The sequence below is a fragment of the Echiichthys vipera genome (genome assembly GCF_963691815.1).
Source record: "Echiichthys vipera genome assembly, chromosome: 11".
NCBI classification, from domain to species: domain Eukaryota; kingdom Metazoa; phylum Chordata; class Actinopteri; order Perciformes; family Trachinidae; genus Echiichthys; species Echiichthys vipera.
The window spans coordinates 25,158,765-25,183,650 of record NC_139836.1 but is presented as its reverse complement, the minus strand read 5'-3'; the positions used below and the strand labels follow the sequence as shown (position 1 = coordinate 25,183,650).

Below are 24,886 nucleotides of genomic sequence, written 5' to 3'. Positions count from 1 at the left end.
TGGATGTTAACTGTAGTTCAGTGTGTGCACCCACCAGACTAACAACAATATGCCACCTGCCTAACATGTGGTGTGCTGGTGTGGTGATATGTTGTTTCAATGTCTGACACACTGTACAGTAGCATAAGAATTTCTAATAGTTCATCTCTGTTGGCATTAAATCATTGTATCTAGCTCCCTCACCAGGAAATATGCTTCTATAATAGATGTAATTTGAATGTGACGTAGGCCTGACTGCACAATGTTTTGTAACTACCATCAAAGGTAAAAAATAATGTGTTTTGAATTCATACATGTCGCCTTTGAATTTAAATTGCATTCAAATGAAGTGCCCATTTTGCCCAAGGCTTCAATCAAAATCTCTGAACTCCCAAATAATGCTTTATTCGTTCACCATATTTAGGCACACAGTACTGAGGGTGGTTTGTTTTCTTTCACTCATATACGTATTTATTGTTATTTCTAAGCTCAGACCTTGAACAGAAACCTATGAAAACCTCTCAGAGCCTGAGTGATTTAATTTGTACACTGACATTCAACTGAACTTTTTAACTTACTACATCAAAGTCTGTTATTGGGAGGATTCAGAAATACAGCTTTCCCCTATGCTATTTCATCGTACACTCACCTACGTTTGATATTACGATTAAAATATCATCTTCTGCTTTTAGCAAAAGGGACTCGGACGGTAACCGACACAAACAGACATTTTAGTTCAATTTTGAAATAATCCCAGCACATTATCCAGGATATTAACACCACATTTCTCATGTTTTTAGATAGTGTGGAACATGCTGTTTATACATTCAGTTGCCAGTTGTTGAAATCCAACATGGACCGAACCCTCAACTGCTCGGGGCGCCGGTCACTGGCAGCCCCCTCGCTCTAACATCTCTCCTTACTTGCATGTATAGGTCCTGTCTTTGCATGTGTGTATTTCGGGCCTGTGTGTGTAACATGATTAATAATAAGAGTGAAAAAATTCAATTTACCCATTGCGGGATAAATAAAGTAATTCTTCTTCTAATGCACAAACTAATCAAACGTTGAGTTTGGCAGTTAATTCCTGACCTACAGTTTTCAGTCTGCGATGGAGGATGTGTTGAGGTGTGCTTGAGCAGTGGCTGCCACCACTTGTAGGTACGATATTTGCCACCCATATGTAGAAGAGTCGAATTGTAAAGTACCATAAAATAGAAAAAGTGTAAAGTGCAAGTATAGTGCTGTACTTAAGTGAATGTACTTAGTTAAATTCCACCACTGTCGACACAAACTTCACTACCACCTGAATGTTTGTAAATCTGCTCTCCACGCTGTGTGTCTGCCTGCATGACAGTAAAGAGCTATTAAAGAAGGAGCCAGTATCAGATGCAGATGTGGGCTAGATGTTCGAAATCATCAGTCCTCCCCTGCTGTAACTCAGCCGCAGGTACACACGCTGTTCATACACACGTGCACGTACGGCTCCTTTTTCATGTGTATCTCATGGAAAATAAATGGCGCCATCAATCATACATGAGGGAGTCCAGAGAGAGAGAGAGAGGAAGGCAGGGAAACAGAAGCAGAGGCGCAGAGATGGGGGATGAAGAAGGGAGGCGAGGAAGAAGGTAGAGGGAGAGACAAAGAGCATAAAAGATTAAAGAGGAAAATAAGGCAGAGAAGGGTCTGTAATGGAGAGGGGAGCAAGGCTGGAAATATTCTGAACGCAGAAAACAAACACTCAAAAATCTGCAGAGATGAGAAGACAGATGGCATCTTTTGAAAAAAAAAAAGGTTATGATAGAACAGCGGGCTGGGGCTGCATATGCTGCCTGGAAGCTGCCTGATGACTTTAAATAAATTTGTATTTTGCTCATTAATCGAGTTACCATATGACTTACAAGGGCCGGAGTGGTTTCCTTGCGGGCAGCAGAGGAGGGCTATCTTGGGTCAGTCTGGCAATGAGGAAGTCTCTAATTGGACTCGTCAAAATGAAGACTGAGGAAATGTGTGCTAACTTTAATAAGACACAATGTTTTATGGAGCTTTCTTCTCTTGATGTATCAGTGTTATCACAGATTACTGTTAATTCCAGAGGCTTCACACCCCACATTTGCAATGTTTGTTATTTAATACATTTTTCAGACAACTATGCGGTTCACAAACGTCACAACAATGGTGACGTGGAGCTACAGTAATCTTCCCTTTTCATCTGTAAGTGAATAACTGGACTACAAATCGCACGCACACACACACACACACACACACACACACATACACACCACCGTCATAGCAGCACCGTGCCGTCTGCTGGTTCAGCCAGTGTTACTGTGAGAAGGATTTGTGAGCCTTCAGTCCATTCATACAGTATGTGAATCAGCTCAACCACCACAGTAATAAGTAAGAGGGATTTAATGAAGTTTGGTAGAGCTTTAAACAGTCTGGTCCTAATAATGTTTGTTACGGTATAAATCCTGCTTAATGTAGCCTGACAAAACAATCACGGCTTATACCTTGCAGGTTCACTTCCATCAGCTCTGTGTGCGTGCGTGCGTGCGTGCGCGTGTGTGCGTGTGTGCTCGCGCGTGAGAGAGAGAGAGAGAGAGTGGGTGTGCGTGGCTGCAGATCTGTGCATTACCTGAGCTAATGAGCCAAAACTTGTTATTTAAGGAATAGATTTGACTTATTACGCACAGCTGATTTGTGTGTGTGTGTGTGTGTGTGTGTGTGTGTGTGTGTGTGTGTGTGTGTGTGTGTGTGTGTGTGTGGTTGTCTCCACAGGTTCATCCTGGTGTTCGGATGTCTGGTTCTCTCTGTGTTTTCCACCATCCCCGCTCACCAGGAATTCTCTGCGCACTGCCTGCTCATCCTGGTAGGACACACACATGACATGATTAAATTAAATCATATAGAACATATGTGTGTGTGATTGATGCTCATATCTGTGTTAGAAATGCTGATTGTGCATTCTCAGCACTATAAGGAACTGTAGTGATTGGTCCCTTGCGACTTGAGATCAAAATCACGCTGTTATAATTCAATTGAACTTAACCCTCTGTGTCTGGGATGTGATTAAGCATAAAATCATCAGTTTGAGCAGGTATGGGGGGAAAAACAACATGCAAAAATAACTAGGGTGGTTCAATACACCCAGTACATTTGGGTATTGCAATATTATGTTTTGTGTTACTGTAATGATTCTCAGTAACACTGTTTTGGCCTTAAATGAATAATTTACAAGCAAAGACTTGTGGCAGGTAGTTGTTCTTTCTGTGTTGTTTAAACCCTCGACCACTAGTGCTGCATCACGATAAGACACGTATCGCCAGAGTAACCTGGAAGCAGTAGTGGAACAAGCAACAACACTTCCTGATCAAGTAAAAGCACTAAGAGCAGAGCAGAGACATCATAGGGTCAACTACATAAAATATGTACATGTCCTCACCTCTGGTAGAGGCCCTGCAGACAGTTCTGTTTTCATTGGTCCAGGTTAGGAGATATCTGTCTCTGACTTTCTGCTTCCAACACAGTAAAAGATTCTGTTTATGGTGCTCAAAGCAATGAAACGTTTTAAAAATTCAACGTCTCTTTCTAAAAAAAAAAAAAAAGTTCAAAAGAATTCATAGGGTCTTTTTCTTTCTCGGCAAAGCACGGTGACTTCCTGTCTCGTTGTCACTCTGTGGTTGCCAGATTTTTGTAAGAATGAAACAAACTAAATTCAACATGGTGATTAGTGAGATTTAGAGCTGTTGGTACAGTAGCATTTAAAAGATAGTGAGTTTTTGTGTGTGTGTGCTCTGCAGGAGTTTGTGATGATTGTAGTGTTTGGTCTGGAGTACATCATCAGGATATGGAGCGCTGGCTGCTGCTGCCGATACAGAGGCTGGCAGGGACGCCTCCGCTTCGCCAGGAAACCGTTCTGTGTCATAGGTAGGTGTGTTTGTGTGTGTGTGTGTGTGTGTGTGGGTGTGGGTGTGTGTGTGTGCCTGCGTGTGCGTGTGTGTGTGTGCGTGTGTCCGTGTCCTAGTCCTTGTCCATGTCTGTGTGTGTGTGTGTGTGTGTGTGTGTAGGTGTAATTGTGTAGGTGTGTGTGTGTGTGTCTGTATTTCACATTGTCAGACAAACACTTGCAAAGTCTGGTATATTTTAGACAAAAAGATAAGATATAGTATATAAATAATAATACAAAGATCACTGGATGGCTGTCTGGGCAAAAAACAAATAAATCAAATAAAAAGTGAAATAGAAATGTCAGAATGAGTCATGTGTGTCGTATCTATACGTGTGTCGTATCTATTTAGCTGTATAGTGTATCAATGCAGCCATTTACAACTCCAAACACATGAATGTGCTCATACTTTTCTTAGGCTTAATATTTCACTTGTGATATCGCACAAAAACACTTCAAGGTTAGAAAAATACAGATTAAAGAAGCACATGTTTACATTTGATATTCACAATATCACGTGTCAGGTTCATTGATGACTCTAAATTGCCCGTAGGTGTGAATGATTGTCTGTCTCAGTTCGTCTCTATGTGCCCTGTGATAGACTGGCATCCCGCCTCACACCCGATGTAAGCTGGGATCGGCTCCAGCCCCCCGCGACCCCGACAGGGATAAGCGGTCGAAGATGATTAAATTAATCTTTTAAAATTAAGTGCATGACTATTGGAGTAATTCCCCCCTCAGGTGACAATGTTATTTACTAAAACATCCTAATGAGTGTCCCGTCGATGTTACTCGTATGAAAACACATCCATTGAGAGGATAGTGGTTTGCCCTCCTCCTCAGGTTGCTCCAGCAGGGAGGAAAGCAGTCAGCCGGGAAATACAAGAGAAGTTAAAAGCAGGGTGTTTAGGGTTGTGGACAGAATGACAGACCCAGACTGATGGACACAGAAAGAGAAACAAACAGCTCGTAGTGAATCAATAGTTGTTTTAAAGGTGATGGATGGACGGGTGAATGGATCTAGAGAGAAGGTGAGTCAGCCACAGTTCCTGTTGCTAATATTGTGAAATCTATGACCTTTCGTTTTCTCTTTTACTCCGCAGACATCATCGTACTCATTGCTTCGGTTGCCGTGGTTTCGGCCGGTAGCCAGGGCAACATCTTTGCCACGTCTGCGCTGCGTAGTCTTCGTTTCTTGCAGATCCTGCGCATGGTGCGCATGGACCGCAGGGGAGGGACCTGGAAGCTGCTGGGATCTGTAGTTTACGCACATAGTAAGGTAGGACAGTTTGAACTGTGTCTCCTCCACTTTATTGTGCTTCAGATATTTCAAACTGATAACCAGTCAGTGCTGTACTCTTTTTAAAGTGACAGTTCCCCTCTAAAAGAAAAAAAAACCCATGTTTATCCTCTTACCTGAAGTGCTATTTATCAATCTAGAGGATTTTGGTGTGAGTTGCCGGGTACTGTTGGAGATATTGGCTGCCTTCTCTTGAATATAATGAGACGATATGGCACTCGCTTGTGTTTTTTGGGGGGGGATTCCAGTTTCATGTTGAACTATTGTCTTTTCACTAAACTACACCACGTCAATCTTATCACCATGCAGAAGGAAGCACACTCCTGGACTAGGATTTGACATCTTCCTCGTGGCTTTGACATTGCATGTGTAGCATTAGCTAGCTTACCTGAGCTAGCTAATGCTACAGATCAGCCGAGGAGGTCACCATTAATGTTTACATCTTGCGTGGTCATGAGCATGAGCCTGTCATCCTTGAATAGGCTTCCTTCTTCGCGGGGTAGATTGAAAGTATCCAACACATGAGAATTATCTTTCAAACTGTGTGAGGTGCTGTATAAAGCTTTATGTTTTATAAACATAATGATTTTTTGTGTGTCTTGTAGGAGCTGGTGACCGCCTGGTATATCGGGTTCCTGGTGCTAATCTTTTCCTCCTTCCTGGTCTATCTGGTGGAGAAAGATCTCAACAAGGATTTTGCCACCTACGCCGACGCTCTGTGGTGGGGCACGGTGAGCCCACGCACATTGATACACACTGATACACTTGTGGAGACTGCTCTGAAGGTGCTTTGAAAGTCAGACTGACCATATGTTTGGTTTTTTAGGGCCAATGCCGATACTGATTTTTTTTTTTTATTAGCCTGAGCCGATGACCGATACGGACGATTGTCTTGAGCCGATATTTGGAGCCGATACGACCTTTGCTCCCCCTCTATTTGCATCATAAAAAGTACACAATGAAGTTTGAAGTCTGAATTTTTAAAAAAGGAACATTTATTGAACTTGAAAAAGGCTCCTCCAGCAACACGGAGCTGCCTGTGGACGCCTGTCTGTAAATAATGCTGGGGAAAAAAACTATTGGCAAACGCAGCAGCCCGCATCGGCCGATACTGATGCACTTTAAAAACGCAATTATCGGCCGATAACGTATCATCAGTCGATCACTAAACTCAAGCAACTATTACTCGTTCAATTTACTGTCAACAATAATAATAGTAATAGTAATAATAATAATAATAACAATAATAAAAATCAAAAATATGTTTTGAATATGTTTTCTCTCCCTTTGACCTATAATGTTTGTATCTGACACCAGTGATATATTTCCATTTACAGTTTCTGTTTGACCTTAATGACGCCTGCGATACAAAACCCAACAGGAAAGGTTACACTTGGTTGGCTGAACTGCACTGTTTCCTCCTACCTCTGACAACCATTATACCAGGAAAAAAACACACAAACAACAAATGGCTAAATCAATAAATTCCATTTTCTCCTGCTGCCAGGTGAGACTGAGCCATTAGGCTCGTGGGAATGACATCCAGACACTGTGTGTCGCCACGTTCTGTGGTACCGGAGCATCTTTCTTTCTGCTAGACCACGGGTCTGCAACCTTCGGCTCCTGGGCCGCATGCGGCTCTTCAGCCCCTTTTCAGTGGCATCCTATACATTTGCCAAAAAATAACATGGAAATAAATTATGTGTTTTTTGCACAGTGGACAATATTTTGAAGGGAACACCTGTTATCTTGGAGTTCAAGGTGATTTTTTTTTAATAACATATGTGAAACTAAAATATGCATCACATCTTACATCTACGGCTCAGCGCAGGTGGCTAATCTTGAGTTTCTGACCCGCACTGTCAGTATGCTAACCATGGATAAATCCCACCAAAACAATAATCTGAGTTAAATAGAGTGTTGCCAACGATGATGGCTTACCTGTATGCCTGATGCCCTCCATGTATATCTGCAATATCCACATTTTTTCATCCACTGATTATATTTGTCCTTCACATTTGTGCATCTGTTATTTACAAAACAGACGGCGTTTAGACATCTGCTGAAGAGCACACAATGCTCTATTCATCACATACTATTCATGATTGCCAGAAGTTTCTGAATGCTTTTGAGTCATCGTTTTGAAAAATCATTTAATATAGCACCAGCAGTGAAAGCTGACTTATCCACAAGGTAACCCAGCTTCTTTATTCATTTGACTTGTACGAACTTGGAAAGTATTCATGGTAAATGACTTCGACGACGCATTGCGGCTAAATTGCGTGCTCGGGTAAATCATTTTGCAACTTTATATTTTTCCTTCTGACCACAGCAATTTGTGGAACAAAAACCCGCCTGGGTGTAAGATTTGCTCACAAAGACCTCTGAAGCTTTGTATGAATTTGATTGATTGATTTTAGGAGACAAAAGTTCACCTATTTTTATTCAGGCCTTTATAATGCCAGCACTTTTTTTTTTCTATTGTTGCCAATGAGGAGAGAGCATATGCAAGGCGCTGGATCCAGAGTATTTTTCCGAGCGATTCACCTTTTTTGTGCGGCTGCTCCAAGCGCTTCTAGTTTCAAAATCTCTTGACCTTTCAGAAAATCGCTGGTGTCGTCACTGTCACTCCTGTTCAGGAACCTGACACAGCAAAGCAGGTTGACCGGACGCTCAGTGTTGCTGATAAGTGTTGTGCTTTAATCACCGTATGTGTTGTAAGCTTGTTGTTAGCTGTTGCAAACTAGTTTGGTCTAGAAAGCTAAGGCTCTTCTCAGGAGGTCTCAGTGGATTTTCTTACCCACATAGCGCGTCTATCCTTTCACCCCCTGGTAAATGGTAATGGACTTGTACTTATATAGCGCCTTTCTTGTCTTCTGACTACTCGAGGCGCTTTCACATTCAAACAGACATTCACACTGATGGCAGTGGAAATCTACAAACCATCTAAACTTATCGTTCACACCACATTCATACACCCATGCGCAGCACGGGGAGAAATTCGGGGTTCAGTGTCTTGCCCAAGTACACTTTGACATGTGGACCTGGGGACTGAACCGCCGATCTCTCAAATGGAAGACGACCACAGTCGCCCCCTGCACTCTGGCTGTGACGTATTTATCACAACCGGCGTTACCGCAGCCCGCCAACCATAACCATCTCTTAAATGGAAACCAGCCCAAAGAGAATAATACAGATAGAGAAAAATCTGAGGAATTATAACCTCTAACTCCAAGGATTAGCTGTGTAATCAAGCCCCTGTTAATAAAGTGTTAAATTTGCTACCTAGCTGACGTTAATATCATTGCCGTGAAAACAAGACCCACAGAAAGTGCTTTGAGGTGATGTGATGAAGCACCCCGCAGTGACCTGCAAACGCCTTTCTGCCAGAGGAAAAGGCTGTTACTCCAAAGTACACTACATTTACCGTGCGCCATTTCATTTGAGTTTCTGAATGCAATGAGTCATAGTTGCAAAAATTACAGTCAAGCGACACTGCAGCTGTCGGTGATGACGTAAATGATGATGGTTTGTATGTCAGTAATCACAATTTACTGCTCAGTATAAAAAACTCTTGAGTGTCTATTTTATTGAGTAGTTGACGAGCGAGCGAAGAACAGATTTCAGACAGAACCGCTGGTTACTTGAGCGTTGACCTCTGACCCTTCAGATCACTCTTACAACCATCGGCTACGGTGACAAGACCCCGCAGACGTGGACCGGGCGCTTGTTATCAGCCGGTTTCGCTCTGCTGGGGATCTCCTTCTTCGCTCTACCAGCTGTGAGTCACATTGAAACACCATGAATCCTTACATTAACTCTCTCACAACTCCAGAAAGCTAATGCTAACAGGTCATGTTTTGTTTTGTTTGGGAATTTTCTCCAAGTTTAAAACTCAGTGCGTGTTTCTATAGGGCATCCTGGGGTCAGGTTTCGCCCTGAAAGTTCAGGAGCAGCATCGACAGAAGCACTTTGAAAAGAGGAGGAACCCAGCTGCCAGCCTCATCCAGGTAAACACACACACGCATGCAGACAACAAACACACTTCACTTCTGCTTAACTCCATTGCAGCAGCTGAGGACCAGTGTGAATATAATCCAAATGCTCATGCATGTGTGTGTGAGAGAGAGTGTGTGTGTGTGTGTGCATTATGTCTGTTTTTACAAACTCTGAGTCAGAATAAAAGCACGAGTGTGTGCGTCCACTCTTTCAACTTTGATGAGTGTGGTGTTAGGAGTATGTTGAAGTTAGTGTGTGTATGGATGATTTCATCTCTCCTCCTAACAGAACGAAGGTGTTTCAGTACGAGTGGACTAAATATGAGCGTGCGTCTGTGTTTCTTGCCCATCTCTTGGCTGTCAGGGTGTGTAGCTGATGATTACTAATGGTGTACAGGGCACGCTGTCGTCTCTCAGGTCCAAAAACAACACACACTGCCGAGATTTATGAGCCGTTTCCATGGTGATCAGTCCCATGGGCAGATGCTCCTCCAAGCCGTCACTCATTGTAATAGACAAGACCAGCTGTATTACTTTCTAATGAACAATAAATATCTGCTGTGGAGAGGGAGTGTGTGTGTTCGTATTTGTTTTTGCACTGGCCGCATTTGTGTGTGTGTGTGTGTGTGTGTGTGTGTGTGTGTGTGTGTGTGTGTGTGTGTGTGTGTGTGTGTGTGTGTGTGTGTGTGTGTGTGTGTGTGTGTGTGTGTGTGTGTGTGTGTGTGTGTGTGTGTGTGTGTGTGTGTGTGTGTGTGTGTGTGTGTGTGTGTGTGTGTGTGTGTGTGTGTGTGTGTGTGTGTGTGTTCCGTAACTACCTTGACCTATTTTACCATTACTCCGTCAAATGAAGCGTCTGCCATGCTATTATTTTTTGTCCTCGAGCAAAATCAGTATTTCTACAATCTGAGCCCCATTGTTTTATATCAGCGCATCAGTTCTATTTGTCATTATAATATAAAACTAACAACACTGTCAAACAATGAATAAACTGTACCTGGTGTACCAGCTGTTGGAAACAGCTCTAGCGAGGACTTATTGGGGCATACAAAATGAGCAATTCAGTCCAAAACATTGCATTTACCCTGGTTTTCAAAACTACATATTTGGAAGTGTAAATCAACCTGAAAATCTAGGTTTCTAGACTAAATACGTCACAGCAGGCGGACAAGGCCACAAATGTAGCCAAGAAATGCAAAATTGTTCTGTCTTTGAGATCCTTTAATCCTTTAAGTTTAATGGCGCTTTCAGGGGATTAACTTGTAAAACAAAGAACACATGATCATGTAAATATATCACTACATGATGAAAACCGTAAACTTTATTGTTTGGTCTTAACAGTTACAGTAAATGAAAATGATATGGATGTAGGTACAATTTTATCATCAACAATCATTTGCAAGTTGTACATAAAAGCTTGACCCGAAAAGCATTTCAATTCAATTTAATTTCAATTCAATTCAATTCAATTCAAAAAACTTTATTTGTCCCCGGGGGGCAATTCAGGGCACACAGAGCAGCAAATAACGACAGTGCAACTATACAAAAACATTTTAACCTAACAACGAGAATAAAGTGTAAAAGAAGAATAAGTGTCAGGATGTTAGTGTTTTAGTACAGGTTAGATACGGAGAACATCGTCGGCGTGAGATGTAGAAAGACATGCGTGTATCAGATGTAGATTTTTTGAGCTTCGGAGCTTCGACACAACAGCAAATATTTGGATATTGAACGCGGGGTTGGTGGTGAGGAAGGAGCCAGCCAACCAGTAAGAGCGCTTTGGCATTACTTTTTTATTGATTCTAAGTAAAAACATATATCCAAACTCCAGTATTGAAAATCAAATATCCAAGTATCCTAGTGTGTTAAAGGGAGACGTCACAATTTGCGGTATCATTAAACACGGCACAATTCTGCAAATACTTCATCACGTCATCTGTTAAACTTCCTGGTGATAAACTTGGAAATCTTTACTTATTACAGCCACTTCCTCCTCAGTCAACTCTGACGGACAATACTTACCTCTTCATAAAAGAAGACGTGCGTGGGTCTATTCACTTTTGTTTCACTTCCAAATAAATGGTTTGGGTGATACTGGGATTCGTTAAAACCTGTTTGGTTGCATCACCGCGTCTCGCCGCCAGATCCCAGACCTCAGTATGAAAATATTTTCATACATACTTATGTGAATAACAAATTAAATCTCAACATGTTTTGTCTTTCCTCTGTGTTAGAAATACGTATAATTGGCTGTGCTTGACAAGGTCCAGTTGGATTGATCCTGAATAATAACCCACTAAGGGAGCAATTAATCCCGCGTGTGTTGATCTTGTTTTCTGTCTTATTGGCTTTATATCAAGCACCTGGTCACATTCTGTTGTCTGCCAAACTCATTACCTTTTCCTCAACAGGTAAAAGGAAACTCTGAAGCAGCTTTGGCGTTTCAAATATGTTGACATTCTGTCCGTCACCTCACTCCCCCATCTCACACAGCTCTTGCTGCTTTATACCACTGTGTTGTGTCTCTGTCTGTATGCAGAGAAGGTTATTACCACTGTCTTCGAGCCTCAGCAGCTGGTCAGTTCAAAATTTCACCTGCTGTAAAAGATTATTCTGCACACCGACTGTATTTTCACAACAAGATTGAATTTCCAAATGACTTCAGAGTCGTCTGAAGTGTGGCGAAACAAGCGACAGCCCAAATTAACCAGCGTCTGGCAAGTGGACAGTGTTGATTTGCCTCCCTGTCTGTGTAAAGTGTTTACGTAAAGGCTTTCCAGTCATGTCACAAATGTTGCAACCACACCTGGCGCCATCGACGAGGTTCAGTTAGCTGCAAGTGAATAATGATTCCAGATAAAAAAGGAAACAACCTGTAAAAAGTGATTGTGATGGATGTAGATCGTTTAAGCAGGATGGCCCAATCGGGTACATTTGTTTCCAAAGGATGGTCACTGGTGAACTCAAATTATACGTTCTTCTGTATCAGTGTGCCGATGATGGTCGATTTGACATGCAGCCCAAAATGCATGACCACGCAGACTGCACTCACCGACACATTTTTTTTGGACCTGGAAACACTAGAGTTTCATTTGCTTTTCTGTTAAACTCCAAATATTGTTATCTGGGTAACTGGATCAGCAAGTCAATTTAGCAAAGCAAGCAAACATGACTAATAGCAAAAACCAACTGAGCACAGGATGTCCGTAGACGGTCTGTTTGCTAAATCTCACCCATCCATCACAGTCATTATAGAACTTGGAAGCAGTTACTCAACATTTGACTGATTCTGATTGGTATCGAAATGAACATTTAATATAGTCCATTTGGCAAAGTAGTCCTTCCAAATAAGTTGTTTTCACTCTTCATGGCCATAGTGAGGATCTCCAATATGGCTGCCAGCTGGTTACATCACCTAAAACGTTGTTTATGTTACATGTTCACATATATCTCAGTCCCTTTTTCCTCACTCTTTGTGCCATTGCCCTTCTGTGTCGTGTTTGTGTGTGTGTGCGTGTGCGTGTGTGTGCGTGTGTACATCTGAATGCGTGTCGTCCTGTCCATCTCTGCTCCGTCCCCCCACCCAGGCGGCTTGGCGTCTGTACTCCACCGACGGTGCTCGTCCCTACCTCAGAGCCACCTGGCATCACTACCAAAGTGCCCTTCCCCCCCTCAGGCATGTATCCCCACCACCACCACCACCACCATCACCGCCCCCCACCTCCCTCCGACAACCCCAAACCACATGCATCAACACTACCCCAAAGACTAATCAGCTTTTTCTTTTTTCCCCTCCTCACCTTCTTTTTCTCACTTCCTACCCAACTTATACTCTCCTCCCTCATCCCCTTTTTTTCCTCCCACACTTAATTGTTTCATTTATCATTATTTTATTTATCCTGTCGACTCTGCACGTAGTGTGTCTGGCGTAGTTATGCTGCTGATGAGAACTCGGTTTCCATTGCTACCTGGAAGCCTCATTTGAAGGCGTTGCATACCTGCAGCCCCGCCAAGTAGGTAACAACTTACAGACTTACAAACATGGCCGCTGCTGCTCAGCCCCTCTCCTCATCTCTCCTCCATCCTCTCCGTCTGCTCCTCTCCATCAGTGTAGCTTCAACTCTTCTCCCACTGTGATGCAGCGCTGCAGCCATTCTTTCATAAGCGTACCTATATTAACCCTTTTTTCCCCCCCGACTAGGTATGGTTTGCTCAGCGTGCATGATCTTTAACACTCTTTCCACATTCAGACAGTTGAAGACATTTAACTGTTTGAATGGCACATTGGAAGTCTCTGAGGTATTCTGTTAATTCTAATTCATTTGGGGATTGTGTGAATTCTTCTAATGTGTATTGTTGAAAACGCTCACGTCAGTAAGGTTCTGTACAGGCCAGTTCAACATGAACCGGACTGACAACTTTCATAATTCTAATTATTGTACGATTGCTATTTAAAACTCATGTGGCATTATAGAAATTCATTAAACGCTGATGTGATTCAGCTGTGATCAGGTAAAATTCCACGTCAGTCTGTGGGGAGTTCCTAACTAAATTCAGTTAACGTTAACATTGCTGCTTTCACACACATGTACACCAGATATAGCTCCTTACCTTTCTGATTTCCATCATGTCTGTCCTCCAGCTAACGCTTAGCCCTACCGTGCACGGCCATAGCTTGCATGTGCTTGTACATAATTAAACCCATTGAATTAAAGTATGTTTTTGTTTCTTTCCCTTTTGGCTTGATGCGTCACATATCCGTTAGTGTAAGCCATCTGTGTGAAGCTCATTTTGAATCTGCTGGAATACTGATTTCTCTCTCTTTGTCTTCCCCTCTTTATCTCACTAACCCTTGAAGGAAAGAGCAGGGCGAGACTACTTACAGGTTTGTACGACTCTCAGCTTCTTCCTCCAAAGACATAAACACACACACTCAACATGCGATGCAATTATAATTCTATGACATGTCCAGGGTCATGACATCCTTGAAACTGTGATATCTGCTCTTACATAGATCTGCGGTCTTGTTTGGTGTATTTTTTTTTTAGTTCATGCACCTTTTGATTACAGATTCACAGATCACTCATAGGTCTCTTCATCAATAAATAAGGAATTGATTTATTTGTTTATTGACATTAACCACGTGATAGTGAATCCATTGACGCAATTAAAGAGTTGCAATATATTGATTTGTCAGTCGCTTGGTTTATCGAATGATTGATTTAGTGGGATTGCTTACTCCAGGTTGGGAATGAGTCCTTACCCCAAGTGAAGGAGTTCAAGTACCTCGGGATCATGTTCACGAGTGAGGGGACGATGGAGCGTGAGTTTGGCCGGAGAATCGGAGCAGCAGGGGCGGTGTTGCAGTTGCTCTACCGCACAGTTGTGACGAAAAGAGAGCTGAGGAAGGCAAAGCTCTGGATCTACCGGTCAATCTTCGTTCCTACCCTCACCTATGGTCATGAAAGCTGGGTCAGGACCGAAAGAAAGAGGTCGTGGGTACAAGCGGCTGAAATGGGTTTTCTCAGGAGGGTAGCTGGAGTCTCCCTTAGAGATAGGGTGAGAGGTTCAGCATCCGTGAGGAACTCAGAGTAGAGCCGCTGCTCCTTTGCGTTGAAAGGAGCCAGTTGAGGTGGTTCAGGATCATCTAGTAAGGATGCCCCCTGGGCGCCTCCCTAGGGAGGTGTTCCAGGCATGTTCAGCTGGGAGGAGGCCTCGGGGAAGACCCAGGACTAGGTGGAGAGATTAGATCTCCACACTGGCCTGGGAACGCCTCAGGATCCCCCAGTTAGAGCTGGTTAATGTGGCCCGGGAAAGGGAAGTTTGGGGTCCCCTGCTAAAGCTGCTACCCCCGCGACCCGACCCCGGATAAGCGGATGAAGATGAGATGAGATGAGAGATGATTTAGTGAATGACTGAACCTGTATTTACCCTTGAGAACAAATCCAAGGCATGGCGTTATCTTGAATTATATTGATGTTGACCCAAGTACGACCTGGTAAAGAAATTATTTTGGAACCGAGAACGGGAGCAGAGAAGAAAAATGGGTTAGAAAGTATCAGAAGGATAATTTACACACACATCAATATTATAGTGGATAGTTTGAAAAAACAAATTAAGGTGTAAAATCAACATTTACTAACCATTTGTGTAACATTATCTTCAGTAGCTAAAGTTATCTGTACAGTGATTGATAGAGAAAGAGATACAGTGAAAGAGACCGAAGTGTTTTTACATCAAACACAGGTAGACCCAAGCTACACAGATAATAAAGTACTACAAGAGCTACCTTTAAATGACCTTGCGGAAGTACAATGTGCTGCTTTTCTTCTCCTTTCTTTCATTTATGTTCCTACCTAACTTTTCCAAGGTTTTCTTTACATCTCCATCTCTGTTTCTGTCTTTCCTCCTCCTTTCACTACTGTTTCCCTCTCTGCACTTGACTCCCAGGCAGGGAAGGGTGATGAGCTTCTCTGGCTTTGTTGAGTGTGTGTGTGGGTGTGGGTGTGTGTGTGTGTGTGTGTGCGCGCGTATGTGTGGGTGTGTGTGGTTGTGTGTGTGCGTGTGCGTGTGCGTGCGTGTGTGTGTGTGTGTGTATGCATGCACACACGCCTTCAAAGACAGGAGTCTGTACCATGTCTGTACCATGACGCACTTTTTCCATTGGGATGGTATTTATATAACTCATCAAACACAAGTCTAGGAGAGACAGAGCGAAGTTAAAAAAGCAGGAGGGGAGGGGAGGGGAGGGGAGGGGGATTTCAGCGAGGCGAAGAAGACACAGAGATTTGTGAGTTTAATTATGCTAGTATAGTTTTAACAGTGTAGCGCTTCTTTGGCATCACTTGGGAGCCTCATATTGAGCCAGAAGCTTCTTAGGCATTTAAACTTAAGACAGCCACACACACACACACACACACACACACACACACACACACACACAGAGACATAAAAAATAAGTTTATACTCTCAGTCAAACGCAAACAAATGTGCCTCTCATCCTTAAACACAACAACATTTAATTAGGCTTTGTTGCATCCACAGCAACATTCATCCTCCAGAAATCCCTGTTTAAAGGGCTGTGTTTAATTACGTTTTCCTTTCTTAGAAACTTTTGTTAGAGCCTGTCCAATTAACACTTGTGAAATCATAATTATGTGCGCTTTAATGGCACTATTTTCTTTTCTGTATGTTCTCCTCCAGCGAGAGAACACACAACGCTGTGTGTTATTAGTGGTTTTACAGACTGTCGGCTGCTCTGCAGCGGTAGGTGCCGTGGTAAACAGCTGGTGGTTTTCGTTTAAGCAGACTTGTAAACACCAGCAGTAGTAAACATTAGGCGCACCGCAAAGTGCTACAGCGGACATCATGCTGAGTGTACGAGTGCTGGATATTGGCAGGGAGAGGCAACATGAAATAAAGGATATGGGGGTTTAATCTGGAGTTTACAGTATGTATGAAGCGGGTGTTCCTGGGAGGGTGTGTGTGTTTGTACCTCCGGGTTCAGTTCATTCAAACTTTGCCTTTTAAATGCAACTCTGATTTCAAGCTAGTCATGGTTTCATGTCGTTCAAAGGTGTGTCCAAATGTCCTGCTGACCTCTCTGGCTCCCTTATGTTCAATTTAAACCAGGTTTCCAAATTATGCTTCACTTAGGCATCATTCAGACAAATTCAGGTGGACATGGTTCATTTTGAATGGGGACTGTCCGTTTATGTTGCGGCGGTGGAATCTGCAGGGGCGTGTGGTGAAAAACTGAGACTGACTCAACTTTTGGAGAACCGCAACCCAAAGTGACGCTGCAGGGGCGAATTCGATCACACCTGTCACAAGTTTGAGGCAGTGTGAGAGCCCTGTACAACCTGCCTCTATCACAAGAGAATTAAAATAAAAAATATATATATACTAAAACCATTTAAAAAACAAAACTCAAGCACATAACTACCTGGGCTGATTATCTCCTGCAACCAGCTCCAGCAGTCCCTCCACCTCTTTTCTTTCTCTCTTTTTCTCCGTGAAATTATGCTGCCGGTCAGAAATGTCAAATTCATAAGGATCTGATGGAAAACAATAACAGCTGAACTATAAAGACTACTTGTGCTACATTAGGGGGTCCCACCAGCAGACAAACCTGCGTCACTTTGTCAGATCTACTTGAGTCTGTGTGAATTCTACCGCGCTTGTAAGGGTGCTGTTTGGACCACAACACGGCCCAAATAACAGCATTCACACCAAAAAAAGCAAAGTAGACTCAACTGGACGCCAAATAGGTTGTGAGTACAGCCTGAAGATCCAAGTCACACAACAATCATCGTGTTGATTTGGATCTTTCGTATACGATTATAGAGCCAAACCCAGGCAAGCAAATCTTAGTAGTTTCCCACTGAAGCATCCGGTGAAATAATTTGTCTGAGTCTAGGTTGTACATGTACTGAGTGATTCTTTAAAACTGGCTCCAGCTTTAGTGCGATTACACTAGAATGATGTTGGTCATGAATTCACATCATAAATGTATTTGTCATCCCAAAATGAGGGAGTACAGGTGGGTTTACCTTCCACCGCAGCCCTGTTTACCCACTCTTTACCCATCTTTCTCAGGAATATGTCCCCTGCCCTTTCTCTGTGTGTTTACTTTGCATCAGTATTGACAGCAGAGAATTTCTACCCTTCTGCTCTATTAATCTCCTTCCTCCTTTATCTCTCCGTTCCCTCCTCCACCCTTCACTCTAGCAAGGGTCTAAGTAATGGGAGGCTCTTCCGAAGGTACACTCGGAAATATAGGAGGTACCTACAGTGCTACCCAGCATCCTCGCTGCCCTGCCCTTAGAGAAATAACCTGTGCGAATGACTGACTAATAGCATGGAGGATAACCGAGAGAACAAACTTAACTCCCTTATACCTCAATCCCTTTTTTTAGGGCTTGTCTGAGACGTCTGCTGCTGCCTGCTGCCTGTCGAATGCAAACAAGACCTTGTTACAGATTAAAGGGGAATTCCACCAAAACGGATCTTTACAATGTAAAAGTAAAAACATAATTTCAAAAAATAACAATCTTTGAAATCAATTTACCAGTTTTTACTGCTTAATGTACAACATCTGCAGCAACACATTGCATGCTAAGTCTCTGTCATTCATAAAAATATTAAGTACATATGCTTCGTAGGATGTTGCTTGTCATGATCCTTTCATAATTTCTAATTTAAAATCCCTACAAAAAGGAAATTGTGAGTGAATTTTGGGAGCCTGTCAGTAAGACAGCTCGATGAGTTAAAACTTAGAGTAATGAGGAAACAATACAAGGTCCATAATAATCCAGCAACACGTATATCTTAATGTTTCATTCATATTCTTCATGAACAATCACCAATTTTCAGAGCCTTGTATCTAGAAGTTTGTTCTTTTGGCGATTTTTTTAGAGGCTTTAGTCCCATCAGCTGTAAAAAAAAAAATAAAATGTTCTTGTGATAGTTTAGTAAAAAGAAAAATGGAAATAAAATGATCAATTCATGGGGCTGGACCCAATTTATCTTAATGTCCAACTGAAAGCATACTCATGCTCATGTCTGCGCTGTAAATGAGAGAAAACAACCTGAAAACAGTTTTGCTTTCATTTAAAGGAACACCATTTCAGTATCCGTCTACATGGATGGAGACCTTATTCAAAACATCCATTCAAAGCTCACTTAAAGCAGTGATGTCAAATATCACTTTGACCCCGTTAGAGGTCAACAACACACCTTTCTCTCGTTCCCTGCTGGAGCTCCGTCTGCCAGCTGCTGTCTATCAAACAGAGACACGTTTTTTCCTTCCTTTTAATAAAAAAAAACTTCCAGTTTATTTAACAACCTTGTTGACATTACTTTTGACTGCAAAAGGGATGACTAAATGTGATTTCAGTTGGACTTATTCCCCAACAACATGTCAGTTATGCACATTTCAGAATATGGATGTGGATGTGGATACTGTGGCTTTTACTAATTGTACTGCATGCTACCTGGATTACTGTTGCACTTCTCTTTTCAGTCATTTTTAGTCATCAGTAATGGAAATAATTGTAATAAATAAATAAATGTATTACTAAAAGGTCTATTCTTAGGGTGAGAAGTTCAGCCATCCGTGAGGAACTCGGAGTAGAGCCGCTGCTCCTTTGCGTTGAAAGGAGCCAGTTGAGGTGGTTCGGGCATCTAGTAAGGATGAACCCTGGGTGCCTCCCTAGGGAGGGTTCCAGGCACGTCCAGCTGGGAGGAGGCCTCTGGGAAGACCCAGGACCAGGTGGAGAGATTTTATCTCCACACTGGCCTGGGAACGCCTCGGGATCCCTCAGATAGAGCTGGTTAATGTGGCCCGGGAAAGGGAAGTTTGGGGTCCCCTGCTAAAGCTGCCCCCGCGACCCGACCCCGGATAAGCGGATGAAGATGAGATGAGATGAGATAAAAGGTCTATTCTGCTCTATTAGCTGTATTTAAGCAAAATTAATTTGGTTGTTTCTGTATTTGTGTACAGGCCACAGCAGATTCACAACAGAAAATGGCTGCTACTGTATTGCTCACAAATTCTCTTAAGTCCTGTCTTAAACGTTGATGAAAATGTATTTAAATGTGCGGGGAAGTGTTAGATAAAGCTCCTTTGCAAGTCTGAGAAAGTGAGGAAACTATTGTTATAGTTTGGGAAATCAAATTCCAAAAAGATCGTCCCAAAGTCGAAAACAACCACTTAAAACACTACACTGTAGGTGACACGCTGAGATATGGAAAGAATGTGAAATTGTGGCATGGAAAGTGTGTTGGAGCCCTGCATCTCTCTCTCTCTCTCTTTGGTCTGCTGCATTGCATGCTCGTCTATTTGCCTCAGCAATGTTAAACTGTAGTTTACTGCAGCGAGTCTAGTCTCGTAGCACTTTCCACATCCCCACAAATCCCTGAACATCGAAACATCGTGGACTGTGACAAAAGCATTTTCTTTCCATGTGGTTCCATGATATGTTAGTAATCATGTGAAAGAGGAAGAGAGAGACTGGTAATAACATGATTCATAGCACGGTTTTAGTAGTAAAATGATAGTATTTCTAATTTAATATATTATAGTTTATTTGAATCATCAATGTATCATACCGTGATGCAACTACCGGGAACAATTGAGACCAAAACAGAAGTTGTGTTTGGCCCATTTCTGATAAAACCTGTGGTATATTTAATTAAATTTACCAACAACACACACTTCCAACGTGCATGAAGTGATTTGCCTTCACGATTTCTAAAAGATGTTGAAGGATGATAGAAAACTCTACATCGCTTATCTCAATAATGGTCTCATTTGTTTAGGGTAGTCTCAAAATGAATATGGTGGCGATGTATTAATGTTGCTTCACGTATCGCCTTTAGAAATCTCATTAGCTCTGTTTTTAATTAGGGAATATATGAATAGATTATCAGCCGATCGGGTGGAGATTGCAGCAATTCATGAGCCAAACGCTGAGGGTTTGTTTTGGATGCTTGGCGGGCAGTCTGGCTGTGTTCTGGTCTGTCTGGTGTTTTGGGCATGTCAGTTAGATGGATACTGTTTGGGCTGAAGGGAAAGACAGAACGTTTCCCCTCTGAACTCCTTTCACTCTCTGAGGGGAAATAGGTGTTGACAGCATCTCTTTTTCTCTCTCCTTGTGTCTCTCTATCAACCCCCGACCTCTGCCACACTCTTTCTCTCTCATCACCCTCTCCCCAATTTCCCTCACCTTTTACTCTTGTCTCCCCATCCATCTATCTCTCGATCATCGCTCTGTTCTCCCCAAACCCCCCCCCCCGTCTGAACTCTCTCTTTTTGCTTCTTTGGATGTGTTTCCTCTCTTTCCACAACCTTCTTTCCTGTTCTTTTACTCCCCTTCCTCCCCACAGTCAGAAGTTGAGTTTTAAGGAGCGGGTCCGGATGGCGAGTCCCCGTGGTCAGAGCATGAAGAGCAGGCAGACGTCCATCAACGACCGCCAACGCTCCTCTCCCGGCAACGAGATGGTGGGCGGCCCCGAGTTGATGGGTGGGAGCCCAGCGAAAGTGCAGAAGAGCTGGAGCTTCAACGATCGGACCCGGTTTAGGCCGTCGCTGAGGCTGAAGAGCCAGACTCGCACTGCTGTCCCAGATGGTGAGTGGGACCAGTGTGTCCATCGTACACATCTTACAAATTCTCCGTTTTTAGCACAGTATGCCAGTCATTACAAACACGTGCTCTGCAGCCAATCTACTGTATGTTCCAATCCACAGTAATTCATTTTATGAGTTTCCCAAAGTTTTAGGCTGAATTTGGAGGATTTTTGAGATTATCATGCACTAAGCAATGAGAATTTTCATTTCATGTAATGGTGTGTCCAATAAAAAATAAAAAAACATAAGAAATATACACATACATAATACATACGTACATTCAATAAAGGGCTAGAACAAATCAATAATGAATATACTGTCAGACAGCAGGGAATAAGAGAATAACAATAAAACTGCAAGGAGAAAATCTGAATGTTGGAGAGTTAATCAAGTATTCTCTTAAACCAGGGGTGTCCAATCCTGCTTCTGGAGGGCCGCTGTCCTGCATGTTTTAGGTTTCTCCCTGCTCCCGCACACCTAAATCTAACAATTATTAAACCTGTGACTAGTTTCAGCTGCTTGAGAAGGAGCAGAGCATTAGACTCAGGTGTTTGAGCAGGGAAAAACCTAAAACATGCAGGAAGTGGCCCTCCAGGAGCAGGATTGGACGACCCCTGTCTTAAACTCATCACTTACATACCACCACACAGTCACTGCACAAGAAAATATAATTTATTCGTAATTTCTTTTATTAATAAATTTGACAGGCATTGATACGTTTAAAAAAATAAATGAATAAATAGGACCTATGCTCATAGCTAATTTGCAGACCTTGTCTTTTATTAGTAGAGTAGATGCGGTGCTGGCCTGTGGCGTCGTCTACTCCGCTGTTGCCCAGATACAGACGCTGCATCCTAGCGTTCCCTCTCTCTACTGTTTTTTATTTGTTGTTTTGTTTTGTATATATTGTTGTTGTTGTAGTGTGTTTTCCATGTTTTGTTGTATATGTTGTTGTTGTTTGTTGTTTGTAGCACGCTGTGCACTGTATGTATGCACTGTGTGTGTGTGTTGGATTCTATTTGTGTTGTGTACGGGGTTTTTATTTGCTGACCCACTACTGCTGTTACAAAATAATTTCCCAGTCTGGGATCATTAAAGTCATTCTATTCTATTCTATTAGGCTTTTAATAAATAAAACACATGGTACAACCGTCTTATTACAGGCACAGAAGATACCAATAAAAAGGGCTGCTACAAACAATAATTGAAACAACAGTGACAAAAAAATTTGGATTAAGAAGAACAAACCTCCTTGTATTCCCCTGTGTCACTTATTTGAACTGATTTTATTTTATGCGCTTTATGATTAATCACTCTCTTTCCGTCTCTATGCTATTTTTCTTACTCTTTCTCTTTTTTACTGCAGCTGTCTGTCTGTGTCTCCCATTCTCTTAATTATTGGCAGTATTAAGGATATATATATAAATATATATATATATATATATATATATATAAATACCGACTTCTCTCCATCTAACATAGCTGAGCTGGCAAAATGCTGCCCATTCCTAAGGATCCCATCCAAGCAGAGCATAAATTTTCAACCCCTAAAAGCCAAAATAGTATCCGTTTGAAACATTCTTGGAGACTTGTGTGCAGGCCCACTAATGCGCAAAGTGTTTTATGAGTATAAAGACTGGAAACGATTTTGCCTGCGGCTACATTTATTGATGGAGCGGCGGTCTGTCTCTCTCAGTGGACGCAGGAATGACCACGGAGGATTCCTTTGATGAGAGAGGCTGCCATTGTGACGTTACGGTTGAGGATCTATCGGCTCCACTCAAGGCTGTCATCAGAGCTGTCAGGTGAGATCCCACTGCAGTTACAAGTCACACGCCAGGCCTTTCAGCCGACGCTCTTATCCAAAACATCTTTAAATCACCGGTATCCTAGAAATGATTTGGGGCTTGTAAATCTCCTGGGGAAAAGACAGCAGCAACCACAAACCTGCGTCCAAATGCTAAAATCAGGTGAGAAAGGGGTAAAACTTTAATTCCCAAAGGTGATGTAAAATCAGGCTACTCAGTCAGACCTGGTTTCCACAGCTTTTGCTTTATTTGTTGCTTTCTTCTTAATATTCAAGATTCAAGAAGCTTTAGAAGAAGAAGAAGAATTCCTTTATTTGTCCCGCAATGGGGAATTCAATTTTCACTCTATTATTAATTTTCATGTTACACACACACAGGCCCGAAATACACATACATGCACAAACAGGACCTATATACATGCAATTAATGGAGAGATGTTAGAGCGAGGGGGCCGCCAGTGACCGGCGCCCCGAGCAGTTGGGGGTTCGGTGCCTTTATTTATTTATTTATTTATCCCGAGGGAAATTATTGTGCAACAGTCTCAATACAAAGATGGGAAAGGATCAGAGTAACAATAAGCTAACGTAAATCAACTAGAAAGAAAGCTAACATAAAATAAATCAAACAATTAACTAAATGTGACAGAGTGCAACAGACATGGTAGGTTTATACAATATACAACAAAACACACCGTGCAGTTTAGCAGCATATTGAAACACAATAAGTACAAACTAAATAAGTGATAAGGAGCGATAAGTGATAACAGTGTTAAACGTGTAGCATCATTTCTGACTGAACTAAGTTACAGTACAACTAAATAAAGTAAAAGGTTCAACATTTGGGAATTTAGTAACAGTAACATGAGAAGATTGATACCACTCTCCTGTTTGTGAGGGAAATATGAGGCTTCAGACGGATAGCTTTATCATTAAACCTGGAAACAGGAAACAGATACATAGCATGTCTTGTTCACGAGCAGGGACTTCCTGGAGTCTCTTGGTTGCCTGGCAACCACAAGGTGATGAGAAAACATCCAGGAAGTTACTCCAACCCCTTAAAACCACAAACTGTTGTTTTTACACTTCAGTTTAAACAGATTAAACATACATGATATATAACACAATGACCTCAGGAGTGATTTTTTTTTTTTTTTATGCCTACAGAGTCAGGCTGACTGTTTCCTGTTTCAGATCTTTATGCTATGCTAAGCTAAGCTAACCAAATGTGTAGCCGGCTGCAGATTCAGGGTTCTCACGCGTCCTAGAAAACCTGGAAAACAGTTCCCAAGTCAGGGAAAGCACATGGAAAATTAGATAAATAAGATAAAATGTCCTGGAAAATCTTTTGGTTGTGCTGGAAAATTTAAAACATTCTCAGATTTTCTTTTAGGTGAACTAAGGTGCTGGCTATCAGAGCTCCAGCTGACTTTAGTTCTGTTCAGGATCATATTAATGTTCAAATAGTAGCAGCATATTCCCACAAAATCTATACGTAATTGCTGATTCGGAAGCCATGTTGTGATGGTTTGATGGAATCAAGAAAGTGTATCCTGTTGGTCAGTAGACGCCTGCTTTATGTATTTATATGTAATTTGTGGCTTGTTGGAGCTGATAATGGGTGTCTTATGGATTAGTCACATAATTTAAACTACTCCCTTTGTGCTTTTTCTTCTCATCTGTGTCCATTGATTGTGTAACCACAGTGATGGCTCACTGAACTGAACAG

The 24,886-nt window shown here is 42.2% G+C and overlaps 1 protein-coding gene across 1 annotated transcript in view; it reads left to right on the top strand.

Annotated features, from left to right (window-relative positions):
* The window catches only part of kcnq5a (potassium voltage-gated channel, KQT-like subfamily, member 5a), a gene marked incomplete at both ends in the record, with an annotated part of 98,145 nt that overhangs the window by 64,499 nt on the left and 8,760 nt on the right, over positions 1-24,886 (top strand). The window contains 10 exons of the mRNA XM_083922366.1: positions 2,761-2,851; positions 3,783-3,909; positions 5,032-5,207; positions 5,834-5,959; positions 8,899-9,009; positions 9,143-9,238; positions 13,142-13,236; positions 14,082-14,108; positions 21,113-21,354; positions 23,050-23,158. Coding sequence (XP_083778492.1) covers positions 2,761-2,851; positions 3,783-3,909; positions 5,032-5,207; positions 5,834-5,959; positions 8,899-9,009; positions 9,143-9,238; positions 13,142-13,236; positions 14,082-14,108; positions 21,113-21,354; positions 23,050-23,158 — 1,200 coding nt within the window. The remainder of the gene's footprint in view (positions 1-2,760; positions 2,852-3,782; positions 3,910-5,031; positions 5,208-5,833; positions 5,960-8,898; positions 9,010-9,142; positions 9,239-13,141; positions 13,237-14,081; positions 14,109-21,112; positions 21,355-23,049; positions 23,159-24,886) is intronic.